Here is a 13487-nt window from a genome sequence, read left to right as displayed (position 1 = left end):
TTGTAATACATTTTTAAATACTGTGTTTTTCTGAAAATAAGACCAGATCTTATATTAATTTTTGCTCCAAAAGATGTACTAGGGCTTATTTTCAGTGGATGTCTTGTATTTGTTAATGTACAACAACATACATTTATCCAAATACAGTCATGTTATCATCTTCTGGAATATCGTCATAACTCTCCACATTCAAACCCGGAATTCCAGCCTGAATTTTTTACCTCCGCCGTTTTTAGGATCCTACAGGATCGGTGTGCGTGCTTCGATGTTTGATGAATGGTTCGATGTGGTGAAGCAAAATGCTGACATACAAATGCATTCATGGTGCTTTTATATTCAAGCTTCGCATATTCCCCAAAGTAATGTCAAAATATATTTTAAAAGTCTCGCATACCATCTTGTGCCCTTTTTTTTTTTTTTTTCCCTTTACAATACCATCGGAATGTACGGCGGCGTATTTGAGCCACAGAGAAAAAGATAAGGACAAAATGAAAATGTCTATTTTGTGATTAAAAAAAATCGGCTTTAACCTCAAAATATCCACTTCAACCTCATAGTTTACTTTATCATTAAAGCAGACCGAAGTAAACGTCATCTTAAAACCAACCCAGTTGTTCACTTGCTTCTGGGGCTTCCTCCTGACCTGACAGCAGCAACGAGCAGCATCTCTACACAGAACATATTAAATTTATAATATTCCAGCTCTCTGCACATTTAGAATTCTTAGATTTATACTTGATATCACTTTCATGATGAAATGCATTAAATATGTATGTTACATTTTACAGATAAATCATTAACTTTGTTTAAATAATGAATACTGGTAATAGTTACACATATGGGGTGGCACGGGGGAGCAGAGCGGTAGCGCTGCTGTCTCACACGGAGTCGCATCCCTTGTGATCCTTGCCTGGAGTTTGCATGTTTTCCTGGTGGGTTTCCATAGTGTGCTCAGTTTTCTATCCAATGACATGAAGTTTTGGGGATTTGGTGAAGCTACAATGGTGCCAATGTATGTCTGTGGGTGCTTGTGTTTACCTTGTGATGAGCTGATGCCCCGTCCAGGGATTTTGTTTCTGTCTTGCGCCGATGCTGCTGGAATGGGCGCATCCCCGAATTGATGGACGTAATCATTAAATATCCTTTTCAGAGAGATTGTGGCAAGGTGCCCTCAGAATTTAATGGATGCATCAGGCCCTGAGTCACATTGCGTGAAGTATAAACCTGGCCTTAGGCGCCTTATTTTTCAGCTGACAATCTTGATTAGGGCTTATTTTTGGGGTAGGGCTTATATTACAGAACAGCATGAAAATCATGCTAGGACTTCCTTTCAGAGTAGGTCTTATATTCGGGGAAACATGGTATGAAATAAATAACAATAAACAGAAATATCTCCCTGATATACAGTAATTATTTATATACTGTTTTATGGGTAAACATTTTTTTTTAATAATGCATTCTGGTATTCATTTATAAAAATAGAGAACATTTTCAGAAGGGAAGTTTTCCAAATGAAAATCAAAATAGTCTCAACACCAGCAGGTTGACAGTTTTTCTATAAATTTCTGCTTTAGAAATCATGATGTACAAGCATGGCTGTTAGAAACAGTACTCTGTTTTAATTAGTGTTTCAGGTCCCATTTGTATAACTACTGTATGTTGAGAACAGACCTTATTGTTAACAGGGTATCCCTAAGTGAGGTTTAGCGAAATAAATCAAATACTCTCTTTTGACTTTTTGTAGGGTTTGTTGATGAAGATAGATGCTTTTCATTATATCCAGCTGGGAACAGTTTACAGGTTTGTGCCAAAACTTATTTTTGCACAGTCTACTATTAATGTGTTATAAAAAAAATCAAAAATTGCTGGAGGTGGCTTTATGTACACCATAATATTTTATAATTTAGTGGAGGTTATTTATAAAGTACAATATTCTAACGTCATTATCAAGTTAAAATTTTAATTCTTTGGACGTTTTATAATGAGAACTGAAATAACTTTTAATCCTTGGTCTTGTTGATCACTGCAGAATGTTTAAATATATTGTGACTGTCTGTGATTGAAAGTTTACTTTGATTATTCGTTCATTGTTCAGTACTTGTTCCGTTTTTGTTTTGATTTCAATTTACTATAGAGGTCTTCAGCCAGTGCCAGATAAGGAAGTCTTGGAACTTTACAATGGCACACACCACGTTCCACTTAATCAAGTCAGTGGATTCTATGGCAAGGTAAAGTAATACATCTGCCAATGCTCTGTTTTATACTGAAATGACATGGGACTCTTTCCAACACAACATGCCCATTTCTCTTTAGATAGAAAGGTACAGAACCTTACTCCCACTGCTGAAAAAGTTATTTCGCAAAAATACGGCATTGTTTCACAGAGAAACAGAGTAGAAAGATCCTGCCTTCTTGCAGCAAGGATCATTGTAATAGTATGAACTTTAGTCATGATAACTAGTGAGAAACCAATTCAGAGTTACCCCACTTGCATATGTTATGTTAACATTCCACCTTGACATCCCTTGGTGTCCAGGAGGTTATTTTCTCCAATGAAAAACATTTTCTGTTTTCACTTTACATGTCTTTCATAGGAGATTTTTCTGAAACTGGTTACTTTTCACTGTCTCCTCCTTTATGTCACAGGCTGTCATCCTTTGCTCCAGCTTCCACTTTTTTTCATAACACTGACCATAACGCCTGCCCCAAGCCAGTATTGTCATACACATCCTTCTTTATTTGCTGTTTTCACTATTTTCACGTTTTTTGCGTTTCTGTGGTAACTTCTTATTGCTAAGAAATTTGTTCAAGCTCTGTTCAGTAGTAAAGTAGATGATAATTTTACCTTTTTTCTTTAAGCAGTCTCTTGCATAAAGCCATTATCATTGTACAACATAAATCTAGAATGCTTGAATCATTATTATTGTGAACATTCCTCTCACCAAAAAAAATAAAACTGTAAAATCCTTCGCAAGCCTTGTTATTTTATTATTTTTTCCTGGATCTCTGACCAACATGAAAACTGTTGCCACTGGTCTTTGCTAGAAAAACAAGATTCCAGCTCCTATATGTTTGTTGTATTCAGTTGGTACAACTAGATCACTTTGGATACTGCCAAGTACAAACCATATCAAAAATTTATTTCTCTCTGTTTCTTCTCATATTTTGCTAGATATCATGAGGAAACTTTTGTCAGTCTTTAACTACCAATCATACAGTACAGTACACCCCTGAAATTTGCGGGGGTTATATTCCTAGAGCACCCGTAAATTGTGAAAAAACACAAATTATGGATGTGGTTAAAAAAAATGCCTACTTTAAACCCTAAATATGCCCCCAAAACACTTTTTTTAAATTAATTTCAACCTCCGCTTAGTACATTACCTGAAAAACAAAATGTAAAGGTGAACCCTTACACTGTACTGTACTGTACTGATATGTCACCTGCAGTGCTAGAATGTAAAATACAGATGTTACCGCTATATGTACTGTAATTCATGCAAGTGCGTTTTCATTGCCAGAAGCCTTAGAGGGTGCAGCACGTTTTGATGGCATCTTGGGGCTTTAAGCCTTAAACTGCCACATACTTGGGGGGTTAATGCATCCCTGGATGCCAAATACTTTTTTGCTGCGCTTTTTAAGTAAACGTCACAATTCACAAAGAAAAAGTGAAATTTTAATGGAACACATTTTTTCATGCAAAAAGCATCACAATAACTGCAACACTGATCATTTTACACACTGTCAGTGAACTGTAAAAACTATTTAAAAAAAAAAACAAAAACTACTGGAACAATGTGTACAAGGTGCAACTGATGCCATTGATGAAATTCAGTAAGTCACTGAGCCAACTGCGCTTGAACTGGCTGCACACAAGCACACAGAGACCAACACTGATGACTGCAGGCTAGTCTAGTGCAGCAGCTCAATCCCAGAGACAGTGAGGCTGTAGTGCTGCAGGGACAGGCAGTGGTCATGAGCGGGCTGCTCAACGAATGTATGGCACTGACTGATCACCTCCGCCTTGCTGGTAAATTGCATTGGGAACCAACTATAGCTGGTTGTGGCGTTCAATTAATGTACGTCGCCGAATATACTCTGCTCCCACATGCTGGCAAATGGCACTGAGAAACAACTTTTAGCCGGTTGCGGCGGTTTAAGGGTTAAGAAGAACAAAATGGAAAACATGAGAACACTCAGCTGGAGATGTGTGACAGGGCAGCAGTCAATCGGCAGCAGTCAATCAAGAAGATGGCGATTTATTTATTTTTATGTTGGAGATTCCAGGGACGCACCCAGCCATGACCTGACCCGCATGCACTCACAAAAGTCAAAAACAAAGTAAACCGGTAATCAACAAATAAAGAATGTAATGAAAATAAATGAAAACCACGATAACACCTCTGTTCCCCTTACGGCGATTTATACATTAAATAAAACAAAGCACAAACAAAACACACACAGTAAAGTCCATGAAAAATGGCAACGGATGAAATGTAATGATGAAAATAGATAGTCCAGAGATCCGCATGTTGAATGGGAATGTAAAGATAGTCCTACCGGTAGTTCCTGAAATGGTGAAGACGGGTTCAGGAGCGCTCCTTTCTTCACAGGATAGCAATGAATCCACCAGTCCTCATGTACACAGGCAGACAATTCAGACCCCAACCACGAAACGATCCAGGACAAAACAAATAAGTACAGGTAAGCCAACAGAAAGCAGGCAGAGAGACAGGAACTTGAAACACAAATTCCGAAAACTTTTTTTTTTTTTTTTCCTTTTGATCACCGGCCCCCATTTTAAAAGCTGCACTGACATCCTTTGACCCCCAATAGCCCCTGCACCCTCAGTAGTACCAATCAGAGCCACTGCAAGAAGTGCTTGGAGTTGAAGTTTCAAATTCTAGTAGAGTACAACGCTCTCAGATGGGCTACTTTCACCATCCCAAGCTGTGTTTTCCTCTGTGGTTGCTTCCTGTTCTCTCTACAGTGCAGTATTGCCACAAAAAAAGCCATAGAAAATTGCGGAGGATATTTGCAGTTTACGATAACAATTATTAATTAGGTTCTAAGGAAAAAATCTGCGAACAACTGAGGCCACAAACCCTGAACCGCGTATTCACGGGTGTCTACTGTTTTTGAAATAACAATATCCTCCTCACCTTGAATGTATTGGTGTATCCTGCAATTGTTCTTCTGTTAATTTTTTTTTTTTTTTTTAACTTTGTCATCCCTCAATAAGTATGGTCATGCCTTTTCCTTTACCTTTTGTCCCTTTGTGTATAGATATGTAAAAGTAGTTTACCTTTTTTTATTTATTTTTTTTATTAGGCGCATGGACATTATCACAATTTCCAGTCACACCCCTTTTCATTCATTTTAAAACTGAATTTTACTTTTTCATTGTTTTTGCTACACACTGGCCTCTCCACAGTGCATCAGGTTAAGAATAGGTTTTGGACTCCTACAATTGGTTCAGAGGGTCTATATTGTAACATTTTACAGCGTCCAAGCTAATTTTAAAAAACTGGCACAAATAGCTATTGCTTTTTAATTATTTTTGTGTTGTTATTAATCAATTTAATGTGTGTACAGGGCCCCAAGATGAAGCAGTTCATGGATATTTTCTCAATTTCTGAAATGACACTGCTGGCTGTAGCTAATGATTACTTCATTAGCAACAGTATTGAATATGATCCAGTTCACCTGTACAAGGATGTGTCGGTAAGTTTTAAAAAAAAAAAAAAAAAAAAGCTATTGGCTCCTTAAAGATATTAATCACTTTCCAGAGTTTATTTTTTTGATTATACAGGGTATTCAGTATCTACTATATTGTTGTTGATCTACTGTAAAGCAAATAATACCCGATACAAGTACTGTATACCTGTTTAAAAAAACAATCTTGATTAGTTTAAACTAAATAAAAGAAACAAAGAAGAGAAAGTCTTAAGTGTTGCTGTTTAAACAAGTTTCTTCTCTCTCTCTATATATATATATATATATATATATATATATATATATATATATATATATATATATATATATATATATATATATATGAGCAAGCTATAGTAGTCAAATGAGAGATGTGGTTTAAATTATGAGTTATTTACACAGGAATCAGTGTTGTGCGGTTGTTTTTTTTTTTTTTCCCTCTTCCTTTTGTTTGTGTTTGTTTTTGTTTTATTTATCTTTTCCAAGTTTTGAGTACAGAATGTCTCTGACAGATTGGCATCTTCATTTTTAAACTACTTGCTTTCCTCAAAAAAAAAATACAGGCATAAAGATGTAAAAGCATTCAGTAATTACGTGCTGATTCTCAGAGCCATGTTTGTGATTTGAAAATCCTTTGACAATTTAAGGAGTTGAAAGGAAAGGTCAGCATTTCTAATCCAGTAGCTCTTTTAAAATTCCTGTCGAATACAGAGGCTAACACAATCAAACCTTGTTTATTTAGATCTGGGTGAAAGGGCATCCTTTTTCTGTTGTGATTACACAATCTGGTTCTTTTTTTCTTTAATTTCAAGAGGTCTACTTCTGCTTTAACTTGGCTGTCATTGGCTTAATCCTGAATTTGAAATGGCTTTGTGTTCTGTGATTTTGCAACAGTAATCAAGTTTTACACATTAATGACTAAATTAATGAATTAATGCAATCTGGGATTTCCTGTCTTGCAGTCATGTTTTTTTAGAATTGCAGTTTCAAGTACTTTTTGGTTTTCTAAAATGACTTTTGTGTGAATGCTCTTACGTTAATTTTTTTTTTTTGTCCTTGCTCCATTACCTCTTTTGTTAGTCAGTTTTTATTGGGAACCTTCCCAGAAAGTACTTTATCGTGTTTGTGCAGAATAGTTAAATGACAACTGTTTATTTAGGGTGGAAAGTATATAATTGTTTTTGGCAGTGGTAAACCTGGTGGACCTTGGTTACCGTTGTGACTATACTGTATATATAACTGTAAATGTTTCTCAAGCTTGCACATGATTCAGCCTTCTTGCTAGGTGCTTAGATTGCAATGAGAAGCCTTCCTTCCTTAAAGTGTAAGCTTAATGAAGTACTCGGCAACCCCTTTCTTTCACCACTTGTGACGTACTTTGTCATCTAGCCCTGCGTTAACTGTGAATTATGTTTTTGCATTATGCACATAAACATGTGCAAGTTACGTAATTCTTCCTGCATTTCTATGATCATATTAATTCTATATGTTCTAAGGGGACAAATTGTACTTGCCACTTCAGCTAAATGTGCAAACCGCAGATTGTTCCTGTGTCGATGATGTAGGTGCATTGCTCAAGCCATTTAGAAAGGAAGTTAAGATTAATGTTTAGCAGATTTGAAATTGTTTGAAAAACTAAGTTTTTTTTATTCCCTCCCATATTCTTTACTGTGTGTAATGTTATTTAAAGGAAAATTATATTTTCTATGTACAGCACATCCGGAAAGTATTCACAGCGCATCACTTTTTCCACATTTTATGTTGCAACCTTTTTCCAAAATGGATTAAATTCATTTTTTCCTCAGAATTTTACACACAACACCCCCATAATGTCAACGTGAAAAAAAGTTTACTTGAAGTTTTTGCAAATTTATTAAAAATAAAAAAACTGAGAAATCACATGTACATAAGTATTCACAGCCTTTGCCATGAAGCTCAAAATTGAGCTCGGGAGCATCCTGTTTGCCCTGATCATCCTTGAGATGTTTCTGCAGCTTAATTGGAGTCCACCTGTGGTAAATTCGGTTGATTGGACATGATTTGGAAAGGCACACACCTGTCTATATAAGGTCCCACAGTTGACAGTTCATGTCAGAGCACAAACCAATCATGAAGTCAAAGGAATTGTCTGTAGACCTTCCGAGACAGGATTGTCTCGAGGCACAAATCTGGGGAAGGTTACAGAAAAATTTCTGCTGCTTTGAAAGTCCCAATGAGCACAGTGGCCTCCATCATCCGTAAGTGGAAGAAGTTCGAAACCACCAGGACTCTTCCTAGAGCTGGCCGGCCAGCACTCTAAAATGAACGATCGGGGGAGAAGAGCCTTGGTCAGGGAGGTGACCAAGAACCTGATGGTCACTCTGTCAGAGAACCTCTGTGGAGAGAGGAGAACTTTCTAGAAGGACCACCATCTCTGCAGCAATCCACGAATCAGGTCTTTATGGTAGAGTGGCCAGACGGAAGCCACTCCTTAGTAAAAGGCACATGGCAGCCCGTCTGGAGTTTGCCAAAAGGCACCTGAAGGACTCTCAGACCATGAGAAACAAAATTAATTTAATCCATTTTGGAATAAGGCTGTAACGTAACAAAAATGTGGAAAAAGTGATGTGCTGTTAATACTTTCCGGATGCACTATATGTTATTTACTCCTTGCAGCTTGTAGTGATGGCTAATAAAAACATTTTTATCTTATGTTTTCATGGAGAACGGCAATACAATTTGTGATGGAAGTGGCATCTCTGGAGACCAACAATGGACAACAGCAAACAAAATCAAAAGTGTCCTTGAAAAAAACCTTGTGTTACTTGTGTCATGTAATTCATTTGTCATGTCATCCAATCAAATAAAGTTTTTTAAAAACTTTATCTTACTGATCAATCAATGTTATATGTTGCTGGTTATGCCAGATTAACATACATATCGGTCACTCTTTTTCTCTCTAGGATACTATCCGAGATGTGCACATCAAGGGTTACATGTACAAATGGATCATGCAGGATCTAGGTAAGTATAACTTATTGTAGATTGTAGATTTACATTAATTTGTAATCCAATTCTTGTTTTGTGCCCCACAGGTTTTTATTGTTCCCATTATGTTTTTTTTTTATTATTTCTTGAAGGAGTAGTAATTGTTTTAATATGGGTTTTTTTGTTTTATTTAAAATATTTAAAACCAGTGATGCCTCCACATTAAAACCTGTTCATGTTTGACAAGGGGAATATGGCAAAACCGTGATTGATCTTAGTATGTATTTACTTTTTTGAGGGAACTTTAAATTGTTTCAGATTGGTTACATTTTAGGATTATCACCATGTACCCTAAGTGGTCACTTTATTAGGTACATTTGCCTTCATTATATAGTTGATCACTGTTCATACATGCAGAGAATGCTGTTTAGAGCATGTAGGCACCAGTGGATTTCATGTTGATGCAATTGAGGGCAACAATGGGCAAGAGTTAAGTTTTTGAAAGTGTAATGATTTCAGAACTGGCTACGCTGGAAAGCATTTTCCTATAAAGGTGTTCTTACTCAAGATTTCACTTGTGATATGGTCTTTCAGGAATGACAACAGTTATGTATTTGTGAATTAATGTCAAATGAATGCCATTCCAGATCACCATATTTTATTCCTTTTGGACATTTGTGGGATGAGATGGATCAAATTTCCAGTCGAAACTCTCATCAGTATCTTATTTTAAAACTGCTGTTAGCCATTATTCTTGAGTTAAACTTAAACACTTAAACTGACAAATTCAGGCTCAACTGTGGGCAATTGAGGGACTTGCAGTATAATAGGTGTACCTGATAAAGTGGGCAGACAATGTGGATGCAGTAGTAATTTAGATTAGTGCAATATTTTGTTAAGTATGATGCTTGTTAAAAAGTCATCTTAAACTTGCTGCAGAGGAAGCATTTCTGTCAAGACATTTGTATAATGCCCTTGAGTTTGTGTAATTTTTTATTTTATTTTTATTTATTTATTTGCACACTTCCATTTGTTTTGTTCACTAGCGTTATGATACTTCAGTGTTTAGGAACCCTTTTAAGTAGGGAAAGTGGTCATCTGATATTTTATTTATTTATTTATTTATTTTTACAAATATGTAAACCCTTCAAAATGTCTCAAACCTCTGTAAAACAGGTATAACTTGCGAAAAAAGTTATCCAGATCTTTTGACTTTTTTTACACTTAGGTTGCTGTCTCAGAGCTTTTTATGCATGAATATTCTGCAGATTTTTAGGGTTTTGGCTAAAAGGTTGTGCAGGTTGAGTTTACATGCCAGCTGTGGAAGTTTTAAACAAGATCATGCAGGCCTTATACCAGCTTTTTGCAAATTTACTTACAATATAATAGAGTTGTGGTGCCATTTGTGATCGCAAAAAACAATGATAACACAATTCCATGTAAGGGGCAACTACTGCTGTAATCTTTTACCAAGAGTGCTTATGTTAATGAAGAATTTGTTTTGATGATTGCTTTCTGAAAAGATTTATTTAAAAATCAAGAACAATTGCAAATACTATAGTTTAAAATATGAAACAAAATTGTTTCCAGTTTCCCTACACAGTTCTTTCATAAAGTATCTAACCCTTGGAGTGTTTCATATTCTGTTATTTTTAAATTCTAATCATTGTACAGTGCATTTATATTGGAATTGTTTAATTTGTTTCGATATTTACACCTATGCAGTTACTCCTATCAGAATTTCAGGTGTGTTCAGGTTTCTTGTGACATCACTTTAAAATTTACACTTTTTTTATTTTGAAATGTGAAAACCAATTTATGTCACATTAATATCTTTGATATACAATATTTGGGGCTCTCCATACACTGTCATAGTAGAACTGTAAGGTGGTATAGATCTTATAAAAAATACATTTATTTCTATTCTATTTATATTATTTGTATTCTGTAAATTGAATACAGAGAGGCTTGGATTTTTTTCTTGAATATGGTGTAGTTCTGCATTGAGAAACCTGGAAAGGACCATCATTGTCAGGGGAGTAGTCAGTAGTTTGTAGTTCTGTTAGAGCAGTCTTTAGAGTTTTGTTTCTGAGAGGCCTTAAACTAGCCAGGTTTGAACAAATAATACTGGTGTTTGTAGATGAAGTCTCTATGGGAGATTAACTAGGCGATCATCACAAATTTGTTAGTGGTAGACTTTAAGGTGGTGGTGTTTCTACAAAAATGTACCTGTCTGCCTTGAATGAATGTGACTTGCATGGCATACACCAAATAAAGGTCATCTTCCATTTAATAACCATGAAGAATTGTGGAAAATGCTATCATTTACAAGGTTTCATTTTAGTGGGAAGGAGTGAGACAAGATTGCCTTTGTGCAAAATGAGCCATAGTCTACAACGTTGATTATGATTTATCATATATTTGTTCTATTTCATCTGAACATAGTTTAAGCAAAATTGTTAGGCAGGATGCATGCAATTTTTTTTTTTTTTGTCGAGTTCTCTTCTGTAAAGACTCAGCAGGCTTCTCCTTAAATGTTCATTTTGCTTTGCATGCATTGTAATTTAAATGTTTTAATTGTGCCCCAATTTATTGAGTTTTGTGATCTACGGGGTAAAATAACTAAGGGTCCATTTACACCTTAAAATTTTTCTAACATTTTAGTGCTAGACCAGGACACTTCTAAACTGATTGAAAAGTTACTAACATTTCAGTGACACTATCCAATTCTAAGCAGTTTAGAAAACTCCTGTATGCAGCAGTTTTACGCATGCATTTCTGGATTGATTTATAGATTGATATTAGTGAGTGTGTTTAGACAAGTATTATAGTCTGTTTTAATGCTGAAAATTAGAAATGTAACTAATACTTTTTCAATTAAGAAAATATGTTTAGTCCTTCATGAAGTAAAATCCTTCTACCTCCTTTTTCCTTCCCCAAACTGAGCTCCGAGTGAATTGTCCTCTCGACTCCTTTTGTTGTAGAACAGGGTGAACCCACTATGTACAATCGCAACATTGACGGCACCTGCTCTTCAGTACTGTGATCACCAGGATTAAAAACACTAAACTTAATAGAAGACATTCTGGAGACCACAAGAATCTCCTCACAACAGAACAACACCTCACAGTTTACAACATGGAAATTATGTCAGTCATATTTTCCTTGCAGAAAGCTCCTTGCTTGAAAACACCTGAAATGTGCCTGAAAAAATAATTGAAAAATTCTTCCAAAAAGTCATTAATACACTTGAAAAAAGCTAAACAAAACACTGGCAATTTAGAGCACTGAAGTGGGAATGGGCCCAAAGGTGCACCAAACATTTAGATAGTAGCATACAAAAATGGTCAGCAAAGAAAAAATTATATTTAAAGGTATTGAATAATGAACATCCTTTGAAAAATTCTGAAATGCTTCACTTTGCCGACCTTTACAGAATCTTTAATTTTATCAGTTCAGATAGTTTCAGCTGACATTTTCGAAGTGTAAAAAAAAAAAAAGTAAATAATCCAAAGTGGAACTGAATGGTCGTAAATGTAGATCGGTATCTTGCAGTGCCACCTGAGGTGTTTTCTAGAAAGAAAGTTTCTGCCAAATTGAATTTTTTAACAACTAAAGGTCTCCCTTAATACTTTCATACCGGTACTTAGCTTGGAGCATAGGCAAAAGTCAAAACAAACGCTTCATTTTTTTTCTGATTGTTAAGTTGAAAGACAAGCAAATTTTACTCCATTGCAGAGATTAATTTTTAATACTAATATGGTGAACCAGACTGCAAGTCAATAGAGTTTCTTACATTTAAAGTAAAAACAATAGATTTGTGAAATTGATAATCAGTAGTTTATCTGTTGTTAAGATAATGTACTTCATTTGGGTGGAGAAATGTGTGCTCATGTGTTCATACTTTTTTTTTTTTTTTATTCCTTCCCTGTCTCTCAGAGAAATATATTCTTCGAGGGGATGAAACATATGCTGTGCTTCACCGTCTTGCCAACAATGGAAAGAAACTTTTTCTCATCACAAACAGTCCCTTCAGCTTTGTGTGAGTGCCATAGCTGCAATATTATGGATTTTGCTGCAAAAGCTGAATTGTTTTTAGAAGGGTAGTAGAGAAAGTAGACCAACACTTTCCAGCATACTACAAAAACATAATTAAAACATGACCTGCCAGTATTTTGGAGTGCTGATGGAAAAAGTAGCTTTGCTGTCTTTGGCTAAGTTAATATGAAGGAGACGATCTTTATTTTTTTAACAGTGCTTCAATTTGCAGTCTATAGCTTGTTATTTAGAGGATACTAAAAACATGTTTTTGATGCTGGAGATGCAGGGGTTAGTTTGTAGGGCGAGTGTTTCTATTTGAAGGAAGAAGTATTACTTGGAGCAGAGTTGAGAAAAGAAAATAAGTGGTTAGAGATAATAAGCTATTTAACTAAAATGTCATTGTTTATTGGCAAAAGAAAACTAAAGAATGATGAAGTAAAATGTTTTATACAGAATTAACTTTGTTAATTGTTTTTATTTTTGCCCTTCAGTGACAAAGGCATGAATTATATGGTTGGAAAGGATTGGAGAGATTTTTTTGATGTCATCATAGTCCAGGCTGATAAACCCCATTTCTTTAATGACTGTATTAAGTAAGTTTTTCAATCAAAGTAACAATTCATGTTATGTCTAAGGGTGTATTTGGTGATAACTAAAGTTTATAAGTGTTAATTTAGAGCAGGCTGTAAAAAAAAAAAATTAACTTTGGTTTTTCTAATGTTCATCCATTTAAAGCAGGAGAATTTACTTCATAGAACAATATT

General features: G+C 35.4%; 1 protein-coding gene across 1 annotated transcript in view; it reads left to right on the top strand.

Annotated features, from left to right (window-relative positions):
- The window catches only part of nt5dc2 (5'-nucleotidase domain containing 2), a 42687-nt gene that overhangs the window by 15192 nt on the left and 14008 nt on the right, over positions 1-13487 (top strand). Inside the window, exons 4-9 of the mRNA XM_039776118.1 lie at positions 1745-1800; positions 2135-2228; positions 5596-5724; positions 8658-8718; positions 12622-12724; positions 13215-13316. Coding sequence (XP_039632052.1) covers positions 1745-1800; positions 2135-2228; positions 5596-5724; positions 8658-8718; positions 12622-12724; positions 13215-13316 — 545 coding nt within the window. The remainder of the gene's footprint in view (positions 1-1744; positions 1801-2134; positions 2229-5595; positions 5725-8657; positions 8719-12621; positions 12725-13214; positions 13317-13487) is intronic.

Source organism: Polypterus senegalus, chromosome 13 (assembly GCF_016835505.1).
Source record: "Polypterus senegalus isolate Bchr_013 chromosome 13, ASM1683550v1, whole genome shotgun sequence".
NCBI classification, from domain to species: Eukaryota; Metazoa; Chordata; class Cladistia; order Polypteriformes; family Polypteridae; genus Polypterus; species Polypterus senegalus.
This window is presented reverse-complemented; position numbering and strand designations above follow the sequence as displayed.